We start from the raw sequence: 24608 nt of genomic DNA, 5'->3' as shown, positions 1-24608 counted from the left end.
GGAAATTAAATAAAAATACATCAGAATGGATGCTGTTTGTTTTAATGAATTTGAGCACATTTTGGGTTTGTAATGGGGCATCAAAACGCAACTATGTAGGTGACATAATTCACAGCTCCTTCCTATGTTGGAGATAGAAAAAGAAAGAAGAACATCAGGAGAATTAAAAAAAAAAAACATAAAAAAAGACTAATAGATGGTATTTTAATGGTATTAAAAGTGTACTGAGCCCCCAAAAGGTCACCATCGGAATTTCACTTCTGTGATTGTTTTGTGTTACCTCTGATCCATAGAGAAAGGCTGAGCTGTATTATGATATAGTCTTATGTATTATGTAGTGTGTTTGTGGCTGTAGTAAATGCTGTGCTTTGGTTTTTATGATCATGGCTGTGACAATTTATAATGGGTGTAACACTAATGCAAGGGTTGGGTTTCTGTAATATCTTTAGAGCATTACTCTAAAGTGGCAGTGTATTATATTTGTCACTGGACAGGGTCGACACACTAACACTTTCTTTAGATCAAGGGGAATGCAAACAATATTGCGAGGGAACCCAAATGTAGTTCATAAAAATAAATTCCACCATGACCTTTCGGGAGCTCTAAATGAGAGAAAGCAATACCCTTGATGATTTCATGTGGCAGGATATATTAAGTATAAACCTAAATGCAACAATGTGGTAACAATATGTTTAAGCAAACACTTTCAAATTAATAAAAATTAGGGCAAAGTAATTCATCACATGGAAGACACACATATATTTGTAAATATGCTTGACTTGACATGAATAATTGAAGCTAATACATAGGCTGGATGCAAATGATTTGGCTAGGAGGGAAGCTACTTCATATCTGTCACTATTAATTATTTATACCAAAGACAAACTGCTATGTTTATTATACTTGAAGCAAGCCGCTATACTCATTACAGGAAATGCAATTGCAAATCCAATATAGTTCAGCTATAAAGTTTCCACACAGTCATTGCAGTGAGTGTTCACAACAGGAATTTACGATGCTTGTAATGAATGGATGCCTAGTGGTAAGGTAAACCTAGAAAAATTATAAGGTGGAGATATGCAATTGTAATTATGGCCGGCCAACAATGCATCTGAGGCCTGTCTTTCATTAGCTGATGTAAATATGTTTATTGACTGACCGTTTGCAATGTGCAATGGTGAAGGGGCAGCATTTAAAAGTTACAATCTTTTTTGGATAAGTCTAACTTGTTAATATAAGTTGACATCATAATAATTGCAATTAGTAATAAGTAACTTCCCCTTCCCCTACTTTGCATCCATAATTTAATTAAACTAAAAGTGCACTAGGACTGGCATAATATGAATGCTTACAGGCTGCATGTAAGAATTATGAAATAAAATGAAACTAAAGAGGAGCTGGTTCATTAAGAATGCATCACTCTACTGTGTCATAGTGTCAGTCAGTACATTATCGGAGAATGCAGACTGTAGTCTGCATTCTGCCTACTCTATCGGTACCTCTATTCTGAACTTAGCAATGGCTACATCTTTATTCATAATCACATGTATGCATGCACTAACAGTGTGTGCATGATAAATATGTTTTATTAAGCAGCTAACAGGCCACTCAAGTGAGATAGACTATACAAAAACAGTGAGTTTTAAGCTCACCTCCATGAACTACCTTTTTTAGCAAAGTTCTCTAGGCAACAAAGCATCACAAAAGCTTTTTCCCCCGCTTTTTTCTTACCTTTCCAGTACATTGCAAAAGACTGTATGAGCCACTTGCAGTGCTACAGTACAGCTACAGCCTTCCTTAGAAAGTCGCAGGCTTCTTAGAAAGTATTAAGTTCTAATTTCCCCTATTTGTATTACATATGTAGTTGAAATTCTAATACTACAGTTTTCTTATTAGTGTAAATAAATCTGGGGGGGTGATTTCACCTACCAATAGTACTACACCATCTCTTTTATATTGGTTACTCTTATAAGATTTAAAGGTTAAGCGAGAAAGAGAGTACAGTTCCCCGAGGAGCCACTTGTTGTCTACTTGTTGATCTGACACAGAGTTGGATAGTGTCAAAAACGTGTTCCTGGTGGGGTAATCTGTGATCAAAGTGATCACTGGCATTCCCTAATGCATAGCTCAGGGGAATTCTCCCGGGAGAGGACCCTGGATGGTGTTTAAACCACTGGAGATGTCAATGAACATGATTCTACAGCGCCTGTCCAAATATGCACAGAGTAGCAGGTGGCTGACAGCATCATCCTCCCCATTGTGGACCTGATGTATGAACTGGAGGGGATCTAAACAGTCTCTCACAAGGGATCTGGTGTGCTGTCATTTAGAACCCTGGTGTGCCCATTCTTGGCCACTGGGGCCAGGCAGGATGTTTTTCATATCATCATCAGTACCCTCTGCAGCTTTACTGACAGGTTGAGGATGTGCTGGAAGGCCTCCCTAAGGTGGTTGGCACACACCTTGAAAACACTTGGGCTGATGGTTTATGGGCCTTCAGCTTTACTTCAATTCCCTCATCCTCTGATCAGCTGTTATAGGCTGCCCAGAGGAGAAATGAGGGTTATAGTCCCTATTGGCGACAGGGGCACGTTTCTTGAATCAGGGACAAAGAAAGAGATCCTAATGGGACTATACCAACTATACACTTGCATAGTGCAAATAACGTGATAAAGACTGTGTGATAAAAAACAGTTATAAAAACAAGTTACAATAGAGTTACATATTAATACAATAATTGTTATTTTTCAATAGACAATAACATCAAAATAAGGAGTTGATGAGATTTGGGATAAAATAAAAATAAAAATATTTGTACAACAGATTATACTTAATGCAATAAATTAAACTACGAAAGCATAACAATATGGCAAAGTTAAGAACCCATGTGTGACCACTTAGGATCCACCCACGCATGTGTGCAAAGTGCACACATACGCACACAGATGCGATAAAACAAATAAGTTGTCCATCAGATGCAAAGCTGTCTCATACAAGCAAGAAAATAAAGACGCTGCTCTTATTTATTTCTAGTGCCATCAGGCACCCTTGATGCGTACTCCATAGAAGAGGAAGCGCATAGTGCGGCTCTTTGATAACACTTCAGAACAAACCTTTGCCAACTCTCACAAACAAATGTGAGTGTGCTCCTTTCTGTCACTGACAGCTGACACCTGCTCATTTTCAGACCACTTAAATTAATATTTTACGGATTCTGTTTCCATTTATATGGCGACATCCCCTACAGAGAATGCTTTTTAGGTGTGTTTCATGTGGCACCTGGGAACTTTGCATATTCTGCATAGTGTTTTCTACCATTTGCTACAGCGGAGGGAGACATTCCTGGCATTTCAGGCAGTGCTGACACCATGGCACATCCGCAGCAAGGCTCTTAAGCTGCCACTGCAGTGGGTGGTGACAGATGTGTGCAATGACCTTTCAAGAAAACTCCCACAGCTACATTTTCTTTTCAGATTGCAATGTGAAATACAAGAGTGAGCAAGAGTGCTTTGGGCATGTGCAAGCCTCAGCACTAAGTTGGCTTGATGGACAGAAAAAACAGAGCCATTAAGTTGAAATGTATAATGAATGACATCCTTACTGTGCATGTTTCAAGAAGCAACAATCAAAATAAAACCTCTACATCATCTCAGAGGAGAAATTTCCCTGGATGATGTGGGACTCCTCTGTGGGATACAGTTTCACATCTGCTTTTCTTGCTCTTGGAAAAGCAAATATCCAAAGATATCAACGGCAAAAACAGAACCTTTGCTTTATGTTGCTGAGCAAATCCACATCTACAGTATTTTCAGTCACGATGTGGAGGTCATATTTCCACCCACCTCTCCCTAGGCATCTGGTGGTTGGGGTTGTGGTGACAACGAATGCTGAGGCCAAAGAGCTTGCGGGCGGTGCGTTGGATCTTGAGCCGCTGGATCTCCAGGGAACTCTGAAGGAGCCTGTAGCGGGCCTGAAGGTCCCAGTCGCTGCCCCACAGGAGATGAACACTGCTGATGGGCAGGAAGTGAGTGGCGGGCAACCTCTTCAGAAAGGACTTGAACTCGTCTGGATGACAGAGAGGGATGGAGTGAGAGGGCAGATTGCAAAACAAAGAGATAAGGTGTGGAGAGAGAGTGTGGTGGTGTGAAAGAAAAGTGAGAATATAATCAATTAATTTCACTTAATATGGATCTTCTTGTATTGCACTTCTTTTTTGGAATTTTTAGGCCTTTATTGCTGATAGGACAGCTTAGACTTGAAAGTGGAGAGAGAGGGGGAATGACATGAAGCAAAGGGAAGCAGGTCAAAACCAAACCCATGGCTGCTGCATTGCCACTGCATATGGGAGCGTGCTCTACTAGGTGAGCTACCCAGGCGCCCTTGTATTGTACTTCTTAGTCAAAATGATCAGAACATCTGAAGTAAAGATAAGCACTTTATAGTAACGTGCAAACTTTTACACAAGTGAGCAACACAGAGAAGCAGCAGATAAGTTACACTGACATTACCATAGCAAGTATAAAAGTCTCTGGAATTTGTCTAACTTTGGTCACATAACAAGGTTGTTGTTTAGTAAATCAGACACTGATGCTGCACAGCACTATATTGTACGTCTTTTAACACGCTTATTTTCTACCAAAAAAATGTTCTGCACTGGACTGGGGGTACTTGGCTGAAAAAAACATATTTCAAAGGGGCTACATTATTGAAAAAAGGTTTAAGAACCACTGGTCTAGATGATGCAAAGCTACACAGAATCTAATGCACTTAATGTATAAAACCCTGTTGCTAAATGATATTTGTTCAGGAGAAACAGAGAATGCGGAACTTCTCCACATTCAAACTCTTAAAAGAAAAGCTCCCCATCCTCAAGACATGCAAAGACCTGCACAGTAATTAAGCCAGTATCCTCCTCCAGACCTATACAAGACAGTTTAACAGCATTAACCACAGAGTTGAGAGCTCTTTTTCAGACACAGCCGAGAAATGTCAGAACTTCCTCCACTCTCCTCCCAGGCATGTCAGAGCTCCCTTCCCCCTTTCCTTCAAAGAAAGCCAGATTCTTTCTCATCCCCGGTTTCAAGCTTGCCATATCCCTCCACCCAGTTTTAAGAGATGTCAGGCGCATCCCTCTCCCTTTTCCCCAGAAAAGATGGGTGTCCCCCAGCATCCATTCAAAATTGTCGGATTTCCTCATAAAAAAAAAATATTATCATGTCATGCCAGTTCAACAGTTGCCAAGTCCTTTCAAACAGGCTTCAAAGCCATCAAAGATCTTTTCCTCGATACAGCTTTCAAAGAGACCACATAGGCCCTTGAATGACCCTTATCTCAAGTAACCCAGCACCTTCCTTAGAGAGTACAGCTCTCACAATGTAAGCCCACTTTACCTCTTGTGCCATTACATCTCCTTTTTTTGGCCCCAGACATGAAATCACAAAAATTTCATTTTATCAATCTACTATTATCATATTTATCTAATGCTTCCAAACCTTTAGTTGCCATTGAGATATCTAATGTAACTGTACCAAGAATAATGCTACATTTAAGAAATGTATGCAAGATCTGCAGAATTAACTAAACTTTTTGATGCTGCCTTTCTTTAAATGACTGCTCATTTCTTTAAATTTCTTATGCTGCACTGTAACTTTTATTCTTGTGTTTTATGTGTCCTAATGTTTCTATTTTGTTTTTAACTGTCTATTCATGTGTTTTATTAGTTTTTAATGGTTATGATTTTTAACTGTTTGTACTTGTGTTTTATCTGTTTAACTGATTTCGTGTAAAGCACTTTGAATTGCCCTGTTGCTGAAATGTGCTCTACAAATAAAGCTGCCTTGCCTTGCCTTGCCTAAACTAGCAGGTATTATTGTAGTAGCTAGTCAATTTGGGATCAAAAGCAGTGTGTCCTTTAGGATTTTTTTCAGCAGTTTGGAGAAAGGATTAAGTTAAGAGTTAACAGAAAGTTTGCTGATCCCCTGTGGGAATTGCATTTTGCATTCTGGGCCAATTAAACATTTATATAAATCCTTTTTATTTTGGCCCCTTCTTGTGTACTTTTCACCACCTCTTCACTGACTTACTGCACTCAGTGACCTTCACGACTCACATCAACTTTCTTCTATGGTACATACATATATTTATCTGCGGCTGACAGGTTTTATTGGGACACTTTCATGTCGTATAAATAATAGATAAAGATGGTGACTTGCTTTGTAACAACTGGGCACTAGCTGTGCATTTTCTCCTCACTGTGGCCAATGTTTTATCGCACCCATTTGGGGCTGCATTTGCATTTAATGAAAACAAAGAAATTTATATGGGAGAGAATGTATAATGTGCCATGACATTGAAGCATTTGACATTTTAAACTTGTCTTTTTTGTAGTCATTCATTCCTTATAAACAACAAATAACAAAATTATTATTTGTAATTGCCTTAGAAAGATGGCCAATGTGAGTATTTTCTAATCTTTTGCCCATTTGTAAACCACTTGGTTGCCGTTAAGGAAAGACCCCTGCGATGGTTAGAGGAAACAGTTTACCATTTTTTAGAGACAGGAAGCAAACACCAGTCTTTGGTATTGGATTAACAAAGTTGCATTTACTGCCTATCCACTGACCGTTTGTAGCACTATGGAGGTTTCACACTTCTTTCTGCTGTCCTATCAGGTAATTAAGGTAATCTTGCAATTTATTTTTTTCAAAGCTAATTTAAAAACACATTTCATAATTTGGCGGCAGTGAGCCAAGAAAGGACTAGGCCGCCAAATTAAGAAATCTGTTTTTAGATTAGCTCTGAAAAAAAAAAAATTGCGAGATTACCTTAATTACCTGAGTTCTGCATGTGTGCCCATTATTGATACGCACTTTAAGATAGCTAAATATATCAGGAATTATTCCCTTGCTAAACAGTAAAACATGCCTATACAGCTTTATCATAAAAACATAATTGCAAAGTATACACTGTTTTCATAATTGTCATAGTAAATAAAAATTGGATGAACTTCTATCTTACCAGAGTTCTCAAAGTCTTTATAGGAAGATGCCCAGGACTCAGACATTCCCAACATGGTGTTCTCCATGATCTGGATGTCGGTGATGGGACAGTTGCATTGGGGATACTCCTCAGCGCACTGACAGATGCATTGGTTGTTACTGCACACGTACTCCCCCTCTCCGTTGCACATGATGTAGCTCAGGGCTGACTGGACAAATTTCTCCTGCAGGTATTCTGGAAAAATGACCTGAAGACCTGAAACAGATAAATGGGAGGTTTTAGCAAAACAGAATGTGTTTGACTATTACACAATACAACTGAAAACGCATTCCAATCCTTATTCAATTTTCTTTGTGTTGGAAATCGGTAAAGCAATTGAAAAAAGAAAAGAAATCTGAACTGTGCAGCCTTGATGCTTTTTATAACATGAAAGTGTGCTGAACAACACAGTTTTCATCATTTTGTAATTAAATGTGTAGTTTTGTTCAGAGTAAGAACTGAAATGGAAAAACGACAGTCACTATTACTGTGTCAACGCATAATACCCATACTGCATGGCATCTCTTCACAGACATAGCAAACACATACTGTATGTGACAAAAAAGTTACCGGAATGGTAAAAGCGGCGGTGAAATGGCTGCCCTTCCAGGATTGCTTTGTGTTAAAAGCACTAATATATTTTTCTGAAGGATCTGCTTCAAAGCTTGACTATATTCAACTTGAGATGTCTGTTCTGTGGCGGGTCACTCATCATGTGACATTGTATAACAGTGATTGATGCCTGCACGCTTGTGCTATGTTGGTTTATTTAGCATGCAATTTGTTTCCCTTTGTGAGCATTTTTTTTATCATATGCTTTACTGCGTACAATAAGTGTTATCATTCGTATTTGCTAGTGGTTTGTATACTTAACTTTGCAGCATTTTGTTAATTGTATGCTAATGACAACAGATGAATTTGTAATCTAGAGGCCAATTTGAGGATGAAGATAAAAATACCCCTTCACTCTCACCACTGACAAGGTATTTATAATTTTTAGACTCCAAGTCAATCCATATCTCACCCTGGGGATCGCATAGAAGCAAAGCTTGAACATCTAACAGTAAAGCCTTTCTCTTCAGTCCGGGCTTGGGGAAAATAAATCTCTAGCTCTACAATCCACTGGATTGGAAAATAAGTAAATAGATTTTTTCCTTCTTGTATGAAACGGCATCTAGGTGAGGCAATATTTTCCTAATAGGTTTTACTTGAGCACAAACAGTGCTTCAGCAGAAAATATGCAACCAGGAACCATAATATTACATGTTATTGAATGATGAATGATTGCATTATTTTTTTCGCTCACATATTATTTTCACCTTTGGGTGAAAATAGGAATCAATGTATGCAAATCAACATAATGTAGCTGAAATGAGAGGGAAAGTAAGCCTATAATTGTATACTGTACATATGAATAATTTTCCGTGCGTTGTCATATAGTTGAATGGTATCTCTTATAAGGCATAATCATGTGGCAATTAAGGCTCCTTATTTTCCTATTCCCATTTTTCTTTTCATTACCACTGAAAATTGGGGTTGGTTTATAAGCAAATTAACGTTTTCATATGTGCCAAGACTTGGCTCTGAAACATGGGACAACGTCAACATCCATCGTCATGGTGACAGCCTTTGTTAGGGTGATTCATGCAGCAATGTTTGACAATTTTGTATATCAGTTATTGATGCTAATATTTCAGTCAGATTTGTATACAATCATGATCTCAGTTCAAATAAAAGGCTACCACACAGCAAACTTCTTACCTCTGCATATATTCAGCACAATAATACTTTCAACTGGTCTTTATGCGAAACAAGCTTTTCTTGTGCACCTCGTTTTTTTTGGGATATCAGCAGGTTCTCTTCTCCTCTACAACTCATCAGAAGCACTGCCCATCAGTGATGAAGGGAACAGAAGGAGGGAGAGATGGAAGGAGTAAAGGGGATGCATGGATCATGTCTGACCACAAAAGAGTTGGGTTGCACAGGGCTTTTTCTCCATCAGGCCTGTCTGCGGGCCCTAGATCCAATATTCATTTAGCTTGATGTATTCCTGGGCTTGAAACTTTAATGTGATTTGTGGGAGAATCCAGATGGCAAGTTCACGGATCAACGCTGCTTACTGACAGTGCTGGTGCCAGCGGCCGGATGCACAATAACACCAAGTGCTTCAGCCCTCCCTCTTTCCCTCTGCTGTCTAACGATACCTCATACCTCCAACGTTACCCCACGCACACACACGTTTTCTTCTTCTGATATTACTGTGAGGATAGGAGATTGCAGAGGGAATCGTTCAGTTTGCTGACATTCAGCTCAGCACTATCAGTCTTGCGATCTATTGTTTTCCACTCTCTTTTCCTCTCAATGTTTTTGTCCCTTCTCTTCCCAAGCCTCTCTCGCTCTACCTCATACTCCGTCACTGTACACACCTCTTCTGTCTTACTTCATTACACTCACTCCCATTCCCGCCACACTCATGCACATGCCCCTTGACTCGTCCCCTATCATCCTTTGGTTCTCATTCACTTCATCAATCACTCTTCTCATTCCTGTTTCTTCACCTCTTCTACTCTTCTCTGTGTTCTCCCACCAAGCACGTACTCAAGTATTGGAAATTTGATGTCTTGTACTCCCACTCCAGCGTAGAAATGATGTCATGCAATAAAAGTAAATCCATCCACATTTGTTATTGCAGTGGGGAATGAGTAAGAGAATTGGAGCCCTTGGGCCAAATATGAAATGAGAAACTAATCAGAGTAAAAACATTTATCTTTTTGACTTTCCATACTGATAGGTGGATTATTTAAGCATGTAGGTTTTCAACTGTATTTCATCTATTCTAAGGATCATGCACAGATGGCTTAGTTTGAGGTAACCCGATCCCCCAGCTGAGAATAAATCGGAATGTGTCTATCTGTATTATCTGGGTCTTACAAATAAGTAGCTGTTTGAAGGTAACGTTGTATCACAGAAATAGATAAACTGACATGTGTGAGGACAAGAAGATAAGTATAAAAGAGGAATTATTCTGATGTTCATAGAGACAGTGTCTTTGTGTGTGTGTGTGTGTGTGTGTGTGTGTGTGTGTGTGTGTGTGTGTGTGTGTGTGTGTGTGTGTAACCACGGTTATCTTCAATAATTGAATAAAGCTGCATTTAATCAAAATTTCTTGGACTCATCATGTGTGCAGTCTCCTCCATCATTTCCGGTCAAGATTCCCAGATATCACGTACTTTGCTGTGTTAGTTCAGTAACATGTTAACACATTGAGAATGATTGGGCTATAAAGCTACTGTTTATATAGCTCTGATGCAGGTATTTGTTGAGAAAAACACTCGATACTGGAGCACGGAGTTGAACCTCCCACCATTAAAGACCTGCTGATGAAATAAATAGGTGCGTATTGGAATTCCTGTGCAGCCATTTGATAACCTCCAACTTTATGCTCTGTCAGTGCACATAATTCCCTGCAACCCCTATGCCTGGCTTGCTCTAAATAAATAGCACCTCAAAATGGCAGTTAATCTCACTGCATACATCAGAGACTGATATATTTCCTTCACGTACGTTTGAGGATATAGGCCCCCTAAACATTCAATGAATGCTAAAAACGGGGACTCTGCAACTGTGACTTTGCCTTTTCATTATGTCTCTTTCTAGAGTGCTCTATTTTTACATGGTGACAGATAGGGAGTGTAGGCCGCAACTGAGGCTTGTAACTGCCTTGGCAAGCAGTTGCCTGCTTATAGCAGTGCCACGCTCCGCCTCATAAGTTACACTTTCATTAAAGATTAATTGACCATTGTGTGGCCACAATTTCGCAAAATAATCATTACTTAATCCACTGGTGCAATAAAGTGCATTACTTGAATGACGGCATTAAATTACCATTGGAGGTTATCGTTGCCGCCATGATACAAAACCAAAGACCTCTGAACTGGAAGATTGCCTGTTTCTTTTCAGTCCAGACCTGCCCAGTCTGCCCTGCTGATCCCTAGATATTTAAAACAGAAGGGGCACATAGCTTTAAGATTTGCTGTGTTGGCTCATTTCACACAAGAGCTCCTCTTCCACAACTATGAGGTAAAGGTGCAGCTACAGTAGCTATTTATCCACTTTTCATTTCTTTACATAAGGCGCTTAAGGTCTCTGACAGTGTGTGTGTTGGGCCTGACAGAGGATAACATGTTCCACTGGAGCTAGCTCTCAGAATATGTTAGCATTTTTAAAAGTTCTGAATGAGGTGTACTTAGCATTTAAATGGATTATGTGTGGCTGTTTCTGTGTTGAGTATATTATCGTAGATTATCATAAGTGTTCCCAGCACACTTCAACAGGGCTGTGGACTCCAAAGTTTGTTGTACAATCTTACTTATATATTTGTGTATGAGAATACATGTATGGGGCAATACTTCCATCTCAAATATGTCCAAAGTGCAGTACAAAGAATGTTTTTCATCCTTGAGTGCTTTGTTGAGGTTTTGGGACTTTTATGGCACATACATTTTTAGGCATGCATATATTTGAAACAGCAAAACAACAGAGAAGTGGCAAATCCCATTTCCGAGAACATATTAACATACAGAAGCCTGCATATGTGATACACACAGCTCTATCCGTGTAGAACAGAAAGACTTGTGGAACACAATGTGTTTCACACAATACCTCTAGTGTTAGCTTGGAAGAAACCCACTAATTCATTTTGTTAACACAAACATCAAGCAAGAATGCAGTTGCAGTAATCACTATAAAAGCAAAAATAACACGTAAAAATGGCTGTGCATTCAGGGCTCGCTGCTCCTGCCTCCTGAAAATAGGGAAATGCTGAAATTGCATGTTGAAGCAATTGCTGGATTAAGGAGGGCAGGCAGGCTGGAGAGGCAGATGAGCTCTCCATGGTCCTGAGTTATTGCCAGTTGTGCTGTACACTGCACACAGACACACAAGTTGAGTCAGAGTAAAAGTAAGTTAGTGATTACTTTTCTTCTCCTTTTCCAGTGTGCAAGGTCACAGTAGGGTGAATGCAAATCTATTTTTCTTTCTCTGTTCTTTGAGAAAATAGTGCAGTGCCCATTCTATACATGCCTGTTCCAAACAGGCCAACAGCTTCGCCTCTTCTATTGCTGCTTGCAGACGCTCGTCTAAACAGCACTTGAACCTGCGCTTCCTTGGGTCCTGAACAATTCACCTGCCATGACATAGTTGTGTCCCCTAGCAATGTATGCGTCATTTGCTAACAGCTAGTTACTTGGGACCAGGCTATTTCTGGGGGAAAAAAAGCATTCATTTTGAAAGCTATGTTGCTAATGCTTGTAATGTTTGAGTTTGCTACAACGCAATATCTGCGGCCTCACTTTCTTCATCTGTTCTTGAATCCACTGTAGCTAGTGATAAACAGCAAGCTGTACCCAGCATGCCGTTCAGCGGTGTAACAATTAACAGGTGTCCGCTCTCAATAGACTACAGTGTGAACAAACGCACTGACTATGTCGTGTAGCTCTCAGGAGTTTGGATTGACACTGCACTTCCTTGGGTCCTCAGCAATTCACACACATGTGTAAAGTCAATAATGGTTTCAAAGTGTTTGTCTATGCGGGTTCAATGCAGTAAATGTGTTTTAAATCAGCAAAAAAACTCAAAGTATCTTAGTAAGTATCAGTTGTGTTTCAATATTATATGATGTGGTTGCTGTTGGCTGCTTGTGCACTTCAGTCGCACTATTCAAGCTGTTGCATCACATGCTCCTATCTGTCCCCGCACAGCAGTAACAGTAGGGCCTCGGCTGGTGAGACGTTGTACAGGTGTTACATTTTGCTCATGTGCATGCACACACACCCAAACACAAATGTGTAGGAACATGCGTACACGCCCTTTGCGGGCTCTTGCAGAAATCACGTTTTACAAGAACCCTGGAGAGGGGGAGGAGAGACGTATGACAAGCTCTGACATTTCCATTTCAGCTACAAAAGATAGAACTGCCCTCAAAGTGTCAAGATATGCTGTATACATGTCTCAGATCAAAAGCCCAGATTTATCACAGAAATTACATCAAACATCCCTAAATACAGAATTAATGTTATTCTATTTGTATTGGAAGGCACATGTTTGCTGTACACTTTGCTAAAAACAAAAAATCTGCTGATTCTAAATTGTTCTGTGAAGAACCCCACAATTGAGAGCCAAAGTACACAAGCTAGATCTTGTGGGTGGCCTATTTTGTTACTTAAATATTCAAAAGGTATGTGTGGTACTGTACCTCAGTATTTCAATTGTTAATATAAGTGTATATCATCTTATTGGCTACATAAACACATGATTTCAACAGCTTCTCAAAATATATACCTTATAATACAAATGTATTATAGTTTGTGAGCCTGTAAATAATTTAATTAGTGGTAAATATTTAATATTTCTAATAATGGCCTCATAATACCTGAAAGTATTATTAGTTATAAAAATGAATCAGAATGTAACAACTTTGGTGTATACATTCTTACCAACAATTTAAGCTATGTGCTACACAAACAGTTCAATATTGCTAGCGCCCTCAATTAAGGCCCTAAATACAAAAGAAGAATAAAATAAAGAAACCACCCAATCAACTGATAAAACAGTCTGTCAGAGAGAGAAAAAAGTGAGTGGAAAACCGTGGCACTTGCTGAAATGGCAGCCTCCAGCTGGAAAGACTGAGTGGGGGGAAAAAGGAGATTTATGGTCATGCTGGTTCAAATAGAGACTCACTCTTGATTGACCACTTTCAATTGAAAGCTGACCTACAGGTCAACATGGAAAGAAGTAATCAGGCACTGGGTTTTCAGAATGTTAGAGAGAAGTGAAAAATGTGTGCAGCCATACATCTTGATGAAAATGATCCTGCGTTATCAGTTCTCTGGGCAAAAGGACGCATGTTTTTATAAAAAAAAAACGGTTGCGTCGGACCAAGAGGTGGGTAAATACTTCAGACCACTACTGTGAAAATCCATGAGATACAGCACAAGTTACCCATGATTTCTAAATCAAAATAACTTGGATGAATCTGTTTAATTGTGCGATTAGAACTAGATTAATATATATGTTTGTGATGAGTCCAACTTTGAGTAAGGAAAGGATAGGAGGTTAAAGACCAGACTGTGTTGTGTTACTGTGTTTAGACAAAGATGCAGAGGAAGAGAGAGTGCAACTGAGCCAAAGAGAAGATCATAAAAATGTGTGTGTGTTTATTGTTGTGCTCATCCAACATTTGCTCTCCATGTTTTGCATCAGCAAATGATTTTCTGGTAACCAAGGACATTGTGTTTCCTGATCTACTTTAGTCTCCAAATCAATTCTGCCAGTTCAAGTCTGTCATAAAAAACAACTTAATTGATTTGCATGTTTGTTTGTCTTCCCCATGTTTGCAGCGTTTTCACTTGAAAAGAGGGACAGGCATCGAGCGACAGAGCAATGAGAATCTAATTCATCACTCTCCCCACGACTTGCCTACAGGGCCAGTTTAATTTATTTTCACTTCACCACTTTGAAAACTGTTGGCTCAGGCTATTCTAACATATTCATAAATCTTCCAAGATAGGCTCATGGCTCTTCCAAGATAGGCTGTTGAGGAAAACGGGAGAAAGAGAAAAGAGAGAAAGCGTGTGCTGGCGATTGAAAGAAGCAAATGAGTTTGCTTTTGTTTTGGTGCTAATTTATGACAGCCATATTAGAGGTGATTGGGTCCTTGCAAGGTAATGGCTTGTGGAGGTTCCAGGGTCTTTTATCTTTCTTTGGCCCAGTGGATATATGCAAGCAATTTGCTATTTTCAATCCCCGGTACGTGTTTTCTTGATTTGTGTTGAATATCAAATTACCCAAACATTATTCCAATCTTCTGCTTCACATATTGAAAGCCCCTGCTGTTTTGTTATTCAAAAAATACCACCAATTCAACTGATGATGATAATCAATAATGCATACTAACAGATGGAAGGAATTAGGATATTAAAGGTCCCATGGCATGAAAATTTCACTTTGTGAGGTTTTTTAACATTAATATGGGTTCCCCCAGCCTGCCTATGGTCCCACAGTGGCTAGAAATGGCAATAGGTGTAAACCGAGCCTTGGGTATCCTGCTCTGCCTTTGAGAAAATGAAACCTCAGATGGGCCGATCTGGAATCTTGCTCGTAATGAGGTCAAAAGGAGCAAGGATACCTCAAATTCCCCCCCCCTCAATAGCTAGAGACACAGAATGTCCTAAGGAAAGCTCGTTGTGGGACTAGCTCTAGTGGCTGTAATTCAAGGCTGAATTTCGGGAAAGAGACTTCAGATACAGTATTAGGGGACCACTAAGGCCTATACAAAAGCATCCAAAAAGCACCATGTCATGGGACCTTTAATAGAAAATAAAAATCACACTTCTTTTTCCCTGCCAACTGAAACATACAGTATAATACGATTTATTAAGCTGTTAGACCATTTAACTGCCACATGCTAATTCCTTGTTTCATTTAATTCTCACCCCAAAATAAGCTATTTTTACTTTTAGATCCCAGTAGAGGCAGAAAGTAAGGATCGAGCCAAAACAAATATTATTGGGTTTCTAAGCCTTGGCCCGGAGAGAGGACAAACAAACAACGAAAAAATGAATGTGGGAGAACAAAAGTGTATTTAAATCCCAATTATAGTAAAGCTAGAAGCAGATTGAACTAAAACCTTTCTTTTATTAAAGAAAAAGTCTAATTTCCAATGAATTAACAAAATTGGTACGTTTAAAAGTGGGTTCACATTTACGGCTTTCACATATGCATAATTTGTCTTTGGCCCAGCTGACTGATTTGTAATACAAATAGGTTGATTACATCATGTTTTGGATACGTAAGTGTATGCCAGGTTATGTAATTCCTGTTCGGTGACAGGGAGGACTTGGTCAGGATCTATGAATTCCTCTTGCATGCATACAAATAGCCTCTGCTAATACCATATGCTGATACCATACCACCTTGTAATGTATTTAGCGTCCAATAAAGCTGTGCATACAGTAGGCACTCTGGTGCTAAACATGCCAAAATGTAAAACTGAAACATCCACAGTCTTTTTAAGTTTAAGGAATGCAAAGGTTCAAGTTTTATAGATCAAAGCTCTGCTAAGTCATGCATGAAATCTAATGTGAAAAAATAGTTCCAGTGCCATCTCTTATCCTGATCAGTTGTTGGGGGAAAAAAGGCAAAAAAAGAAGGGGGATAAAGCACAAGGTGTTGGCTAAATTGCGAAACATTTTACAAAGCAAAACTGTGGGAGAGAAGAGGACTAAGTTTAGGCTTTGATAGGTAGCTCCCTTGATGTTGGACTCTACTACAGCATTCTAATCTAAATCTAAGTGAACGCAGAGGGAATATCCAGGGAGTGTCATATCCACATTGTGTTATCTGTGGCTCACAGCCCCACCAGCTCACAAAGAGTGGACCACAGGGGTGAGAAGGAGAGAGAAAAAAACATTTCCTTTTGAAAAACTAAATGAACTAACTTGGTAATTTAAACAAGCATGCTGTCTCAAACGTTCTAAAACCAATCCCATGAGAATCCCTCAAAAAGCAGTAAAATTGTTTGGTTACAGGTTTGTAATTATTTTTTTCTTGTATACATTTCCTAACAGAGTTTTGCTGTTATACTTGTGCCTCAAGGTAGATAAAGTGCTGAGGTCTGGAGCGAAAAAAATAAATAAAAGTGGGAAAGAAAAAGGCATGATTAAAAGTTTAATTAGTAGAATGAAATGGAGTGGGTTTTCTATTACTGCATCCTGGTTGTAACTCACATGGCGCTGCATACTAATATGATCCTCTTATTTAATTCATAAGCAATTAAAATAGCTAGCCTCGATTAAGGTTTTTTGAGAAGTTTATTCATTTCCAAAAGGTGGCACTACACATTAAGGATTTTTTATAACATGTGGTCAAAATAATAAGAAGCTAAATTAATGTCTAAAATTTTGACCATCTGTCTGTTCAGTCCAGTGAACAATAGAGTTGAAAAAAGGGATACAAAATAGACAAACGGGCTGAATAAGGGAAAGATAAAGCAACGTGTTATATACATTTTCTTTTTTTTCAGATTATTTTTTGGGCTTTTTAGGCCTTTATACATGTCAGCTGAAGACATGAAAGGGGAGAGGGAGGGGGAATGGCATGCAGCAAACGACTGCATTGCTGAGTTGAACCTGCGGTCGTAGTGTCAAGTAGTAAGCTTCTATATATGGGCGCCTGCTCTTTCAGGTGCCCAAGTGTCCATGGTATATACATTTTCAAAAGAAACACACAAATGGGGATAGGAGAACCAGGGAAAAAGCCAACAAAGTGTACAGGACACGACTCATCTTGGTACATCAGATAAGGCTCCAGTAGGGTGGAAGATCGCGCCCGCCCGCACGCACGAATGTGACTCCTCCCCACAGTTTAAATGCCAAAAGTTAGCATTTTAGCTAATTGTCTGGTAAAAGGTCAATAAGCATTTGAAAATTAGACACATGGTGGGTGTTCATTAGAAGTGCTGAGAGCTGCTAGCGCTTATAAGAGCAGTACTGGGCCCAGCCAGTGCCTTCATCCTCAAGGGATAATTTGTAAAGTCCATTTATGGCGTGTTGTCAAAGACGAGGACAATGCTGTCAAAGCTGTTATTTTTTTGGCCACTGACTGTAAAGACAAGCCTCAAGATACAGTAAATCTGTCAGGGAATCTAACTGTTTGGTATGAATAAAAGGCGATAAAGCTGCTTTTGGAACAAATATAAGGTTCACAAGTTGTTCCAAATTGGTCAACCATTAACTTGCACATTTTTTACATGTCCAATTTTTGTGAGTGCACTCAAATAAAGTAAAAAAAAAAAAAAAACATGCTGCTGAAATGGTGCTTTTTATTTTTCTTCGGTGGAGTGTATGTTGTGTATGGTGTGGTAGTGTTATAACTACAAATGCAATTGTAAAGAAGACGGTAGCAACCGCCTCAACAATGAGCTAAAATAGCCCCAGAACTTGCAGCAACAACATAATGTTGTGCTAGTGTCCACAAAAAACACCATAGAAACTACCTAACACCTATTTGGAGATGTCCCAACTACCAATATAAACAACCTAGCAACCATCAAGCCATGCCCAACCAAACATTCACACCATTATAGCAACCGTCTACCAACAACCTTGCCTGAACAGCAAGAACACATCTGTCAACATCTGTATCATATCCATATATCTGTCACCCTAGCCACTTCCCACCCCCCTAGCAATGCCCTACCAACCAAACATTTAGTCATGTATGGCATAAATGTTGATGCTAAGATATTTTGAATATACAGCAACAACAATTAAAAATTCCTCCAGGAAATGTACCCTTTCCTAGTTATTACATTATTCATTTACTTTGTTAAAACGATTAAATGCTTCACTCCTTTATAAAATAATTTGTTAATCAACACGTCCACCATCACACATACACCCACCAATGTCTGGGAGCTTTCAACTGCATGTTGTTTTGGAAATTCCAAATGTTGTTGGATGTTGGTAGTTCTGATAAACATATCAAAGGAAAGACCATCTTTGTGTCTCTGCAGTCTCTGCTGGTGACATGGACATAGCTATAATATTAATATAAATATCTTTCAAAAAGAGAGAAACCAAGAGATACATAATATATTGTACTTCCCAGAAAAAAACTTTGATTTTGAAGTTGACTGAATTTCTTAGGAACAGAATATCAGCATCAATCCTGTTCTTCGGAACAGTAGAGAATATCAGCATCAATCCTAACAACATTGGACTCAAGGCAGATCAAAGTCTGTGGCCCAAGTGAATGGAAATTGTTAATCTATGCCAATTTTAAATGTGTAGGAGGACAAATTCTTTATTAATGCACATTGCTGGCTTGATCTGAGAGAAGCGTATGGTTCACGAGGGATTAAATAAGACCAATGGTTACACTTACACTAGTGTTCATGACAGAAGGAAAACTGTAGGGTGAATTAAATTATTGGATCTCATTTTAAATATATTTGAGCAGCGTGAACCTTAAAAGCTCTCCATTGACTACACGCCTCTCCATGGGCTGTGTGAAGTGCTAATGCTTTGAAGAGCACTATGAAGAGTACTGTGATTGTTGAAGTTACACCATCAGCTACCTTTTTAATTTAAGGCAGAAACAATAATTGTTTTGAAAATAACATATTTTCAGAAAAACTCTCCACACCTCCACCCTTTGCCTACAAACAAAATGAATCAACACACCAATATAATTTGGCCTAATACAAACCTCTAAGCCAGAAACCAATCGCAAAAAGCTTTTCCATTCTATTTGGGTTATTATTATCAAGCCAAAAGAAAGAATCTTTCACAGGCCTCTCATCTATCAGTTGGGTGACAAAACAGTCTTCAAAGCACAAGGCTAATACGTTTGGGGCATTATAATAAAGCTTTTCCCAAAACCTATAGAGTCCTTTGAGTAAGTGGCAGCGGAAGACTTAAAAGTGTTTCTTTGACAAACCACTTAGCTCTCTGATTTTAGAGGACGAGTAATGATCCCTTCAGAGAGAGAGGAAATAGAAGGGGGTAGTGCGGGTTGGATGGAAAATAAGCCTCTGTGATTCTCAAACTGGTTTAATAACCTGCGTAAACTCAAATAAATCAAAGAAACAATCACTCTATTCAAACACTTGACCTCAGTTACACAGTCTTTCATCGTTATTTTTCCCCAGAGTGACTGTCACTGCAAGCAATACCTTCTCTCATGCTAATTATTAGTTGTGTCAATCTTTAAGTCAGAACTATTTTCGCTTAAAAGAACATAACCACTAATTGGTAAAAGTTGATATTTGCATCGACTGACATGTGATCCGTGAGTGAAACGCTAGTAAATTGATTTCAAACGTTACTCTTTTATGCATTGAATACATTCTAATGGAATCACAGTTTGACTCCAATATTTTCTAGCAATACATTTGCAAGCTGTTGTAATTGTCTAATTATACATTGTACCTGCAGTAATGTGGTAGTTCCCACGCTTATGTCAGAATAGTTTGCGCAACTGTTTTGACTTTAAGCCAGTCTTTGATCAAAGTTAATTTTGAGAGACTTAAGAACACAATCACGTTAGCAAATATCTATAACCACAGATAATCGTATCGCAATCCCCAGAGATTGGGGAGTAAATCTATCCCAGTCCCAATTAAAAAATGTATTGACATTCAATTCTTGAGAAGGCACAAGCCATTTCTCTTGTCCAAATAAGAGCATTTTATGTATGACTATAGATCTTGTTTCCTTTAGAGGCTAAAATGGAGTTTGACCCTGCTGCCCTGTTATGCCCAACATTACTGGGCAGCATGTGGAAAATATATATATGCTGGGATTGTTTACCTTGCAGATGAAGCTTGCTCTCGGGGCTCTGCAGAAGGATTGAGCTAACTGAGTCCAGATTGTCATAGCTACTGCATCCCAATGGCCCCGTCCGTGTCTCTGTCACCTGCAATAGAATTAAGACTAAAATTAAATAGATGAACATTTGATACGCGAACAAATGCAGTTGGCATGTAAATCTAAATGTGTGTGTGTGTGTGTGTGTGTGTGTGTGTGTGTGTAAACATTTATGAGTATTTCAATGCAACAGTATTATTACAGACTTAGACTTTCATGTGTGCTAATTCATGTGTGCACACTAGACACAGGACATAGGAAAATGACAAGAAACATGCTTCATAATATTAGCATTTTTTCACCACCAGCCAGAATTTGACAACTAACTGACTCAATGCTCAAAAGGTGGCGTAATTGCACTTTTTAAACAACCCCTTTACATGATCAATCTTAAATGTAGCAGCTGGTGACGTCCAACTCATTGCAAGGATAGGGATTTTTTTGGAGTTACTTTAAAAAAAGTGTTCTTTTGAAGGGTTTCTTTTGTTCTTGTGTACTATGGCACTTACTCTGTTTTAAACAATAGCACTGAGACTATTAGTGGTGGTTCTGTTCCCCGCCCCCAGACCACTGTCAAAAGAAATAATTACGCTATTCAGATGTGAGGAGGATGCTTTAAACGTTTGGGACCTTGAAGATGTTGCTGTTGAAAAGAAAGCAAGGGGTGAACTCTCTCTTCTTTTCAGTTGCCTTGTTGATTAGGTTCTTCCAGTAACTCATAATATTAATTCCACAAGGTTCCAAGAAGCCAAAAGAGATAGCACTCAGCAAAAGAGAGGTGAGAAACCAGATTAATTTTTTCTTCTTGCAGGTCTTTTTTGAGCACAAAAGTAAAAAGTGCCAATGCCAGGTAGCAGACCTATAATTTAAACATGGCAGAATATTAAGACACCAATCAAATACATTTACTAGTCTTATTCACTGGCAGTTTTTTTAGAGAGAGGTTTGGGAAAGTTTTCTTTTGTATTTTTATCAATTAGTACTTAGACACTGCCGACACAATTGGGGCTTTCTGTCCGCACAGTAGTGTTTTCTGCTTCACCAGTGGCTCATAAGCGACAGAATGTGTGACCAGTATGTGTCTGTCGCAGGTGGTGAATGTCTTGGTGGTTCAACCTATTCAACCTGTTCAATTAACTGATTTTCTTGGCCACCTGGGGGCAGCGGAAACAAGTTGTGTAATCAGCATTGACAAATTATCATATGGTGAATTTGTTAGCAGCATTAGCATTTATTGAGTCATGTTTCTATCTATCTGGCAAATATAAGTCCAATATTTACTTAGAAGATAATTGTACAAGTAAATCTGTACCACATTAGAACCACATAATGTTCCTAAAGAACATGTTTATAAAATGTGTTTAAGATTTGTCTAGGATTATTATACTAATAAGATTACAGGGATAGGATAAGGTGGCTAATGTAACTTATTGTACTCTTGGTATATCGCTGTTAAAAGCACCACTTTACACTAACACCAAAAATTGACCAGCTATACTTGTATTTAGAACTCATCACTGAAATGTGCTTACAAGTGAATTGGTGTATTGAGAAAGTTCTTTTAGATTGATGGGTAAACAGAAATGACCAATGTTTGATAGATGTCCACCACCTATGGCCTAAGTAATGTATGCATTCTACACCAGCGTATGTTCAGTGTGTGTGTGTGTTTCCCTGAATAACAGTGTGATACAATTTTTTCCGTCTTTAATGTTGATGCTGCACCAGATGGTGGGCCGACAAGCAAGAAATTAGACAGATGTATATCTTACCGATGGCATCAGGCTGTGGGCGGAGGGGTAGGGGGGAAGGACAGACTCCAGACTCAAGAGGAAAACTATATATCTTAGTATCCAATAATTTTGATTTTTCATCATCCTAGGAGACATGCCAGTCAAATCACAGAGCTGTAACATGTATGTGCTGCATGATTTCTGCATGATCATTAAAAATCTTTTCATCTCTGGGTGGTAAATTGGTACTATGAGTATAGACAGTGTGTTACTGTTGCATTGCAGTTGCATTTTTTATGTCCATTTGTTGAAAACACATACGTTTAATGACTAGTAATTGGTATTAATACGGAATGACAGAGAAACATTGGTTACTATTGTAATGTTATGAACTATAAAAGATACTATTTGTTAAGGTAAGTGTTATGTCTTTTTACAACCAGTACTCTTAAATAACTCTTTAATAATTACTAAAAACCCTCATGTTTACATCCTGAAAGAATGATGCAATCCAAATAGCACAGAACAGGATATTAAGTCAAAAAAGTTATGTTTAGTGCATAATCAACTTTTCCAAATCGGTTTTGCAAACATGTTGTGCTCCCTATGTGAGATGGAAATACAATTACCTAAAATCACATTTAAAGATGTTTACTTTAGTTTTAGATTACAAACCCGATTCCAAAAAAGTTGGGACACTGTACAAATTGTGAATAAAAACAGAATGCAATTTCAATATTTTATTCAGAATACAACATAGATGCAAATATCAAATGTTGAAACTGAGAAAATGTATAATTTAAAGGGAAAAAATAAGTTGACTTCAAATTTCATGGCATCAACACATCTCAAAAAAGTTGGGACAAGGCTATATTTACCACTGTGTGGCATCCCCCCGTTCTTTTTTTTAACAGTCTGCAAACGTCTGGGGACTGGGGAGACAAGTTGCTCAAGTATAGGAATAGGAATGTTGTCCCATTATTGTCTAATACAGGCTTCTAGTTGCTCAACTGTCTTAGGTCTTCTTTGTCATATCTTCCTCTTTATGATGCGCAAAATGTTTTCTATGGGTGAAAGATCTGGACTGCAGGTTGGCCATTTCAGTACCTTAATCCTTCTTCTACTCAGCCATGATGTTGTAATTGATGCCGTATGTGGTCTGGCGTTGTCATGTTGGAAAATGCAAGGTCTTCCCTGAAAGAGACGACGTCTGGATGGGAGCATATGCTGTTCTAGAACTTGGATATACCTTTCAGCATTGATGGTGCCTTTCCAAATGTGCTAGCTGCCCATGCCACATGCACTCATGCAACCCTATACCATCAGAGATGCAGGCTTCTGAACTGAGCGCCGATAACAACTTGGGTTGTCCTTGTCCTTTTTAGTCCGGATGACATGGTGTCACAGTTTTCCAAAACAAACTTCAAATTTCGATTTGTCTGACCACAGAACAGTTTTCCACTTTGCCACAGTCCATTTGAAATTAGCCTTGGCCCAGAGAAAACGCCTGCGCTTCTGGATCCGGTGTAGATATGGCTTCTTTTTTGACCTATAGAGTTTTAGCCAGCAACAGCGAATGGCACAGTGGATTGAGTTCATCGACAATGTTTTCTGGAAGTATTCCTGAGCCCATGTTGTGATTTCCATTACAGTAGCATTCCTGTATGGGATGCAGTGCCATCCAAGGGTCCGATGATCACGGGCATCCAGTATGGTTTTCCGGCCTTGACCCTTACGCACAGAGATATTTCCAGATTCTCTGAATCTTTGGATGATATTATGCACTGTAGATGATGATGACTTTAAACTCTTTGCAATTTTTCTCTGAGAAACTCCATTCTGATATTGCTCCACTATTTTTTGCCGCAGCATTGGGGCAATTGGTGATCTTCTGCCCATCTTGACTTCTGAGAGACACTGCCACTCTGAGAGGCTCTTTTTATACCCAATCATGTTGCCAATTGACCTAATGGTTGGTCTTCCAGCTGTTCCTCATATGTAATTTTAACTTTTCCGGCCTCTTATCACTCCCAACTGTTTTGGAATGTGTAGCTCTCATGTAATCCAAAATGAGCCAATATTTGGCACGACATTTCAAAATGTCTCACTTTCAACATTTGATATGTTATCTATATTTATGAGATTTGTAAATTATTCCATTCCTTTTTTTTACTCACAGTTTGTACAGTGTCCCAACTTTTTTGTTGTGTGTCGTGTTTGACTGTTAAAACTGTTTGTGAGACATTAATGACCATCTTAGAGCTTTTTTTATCTAACTTGTTAACAATTACCAATCAGTTCCCTTCTTTATTTCCTTCCAGCCAAGCAATGGACTTTGAAATGCACTTCATGGCCTTGCATAAAGTGCATGTGCAGATTGATTACAGAGCTAAACTTGCCTATCACACTT

The 24608-nt window shown here is 38.8% G+C and overlaps 1 protein-coding gene across 1 annotated transcript in view; it reads right to left on the bottom strand.

The window, feature by feature from the left end:
• The window catches only part of brinp1 (bone morphogenetic protein/retinoic acid inducible neural-specific 1), a 109010-nt gene that overhangs the window by 11018 nt on the left and 73384 nt on the right, over positions 1 to 24608 (bottom strand). Inside the window, exons 5-7 of the mRNA XM_032539937.1 lie at positions 20409 to 20514; positions 7018 to 7254; positions 3843 to 4065 (exon numbers count right to left, since the gene is read on the bottom strand). Coding sequence (XP_032395828.1) covers positions 3843 to 4065; positions 7018 to 7254; positions 20409 to 20514 — 566 coding nt within the window. The remainder of the gene's footprint in view (positions 1 to 3842; positions 4066 to 7017; positions 7255 to 20408; positions 20515 to 24608) is intronic.

This window comes from Etheostoma spectabile, chromosome 16 (genome assembly GCF_008692095.1).
Source record: "Etheostoma spectabile isolate EspeVRDwgs_2016 chromosome 16, UIUC_Espe_1.0, whole genome shotgun sequence".
NCBI classification, from domain to species: Eukaryota; Metazoa; Chordata; class Actinopteri; order Perciformes; family Percidae; genus Etheostoma; species Etheostoma spectabile.
This window is presented reverse-complemented; position numbering and strand designations above follow the sequence as displayed.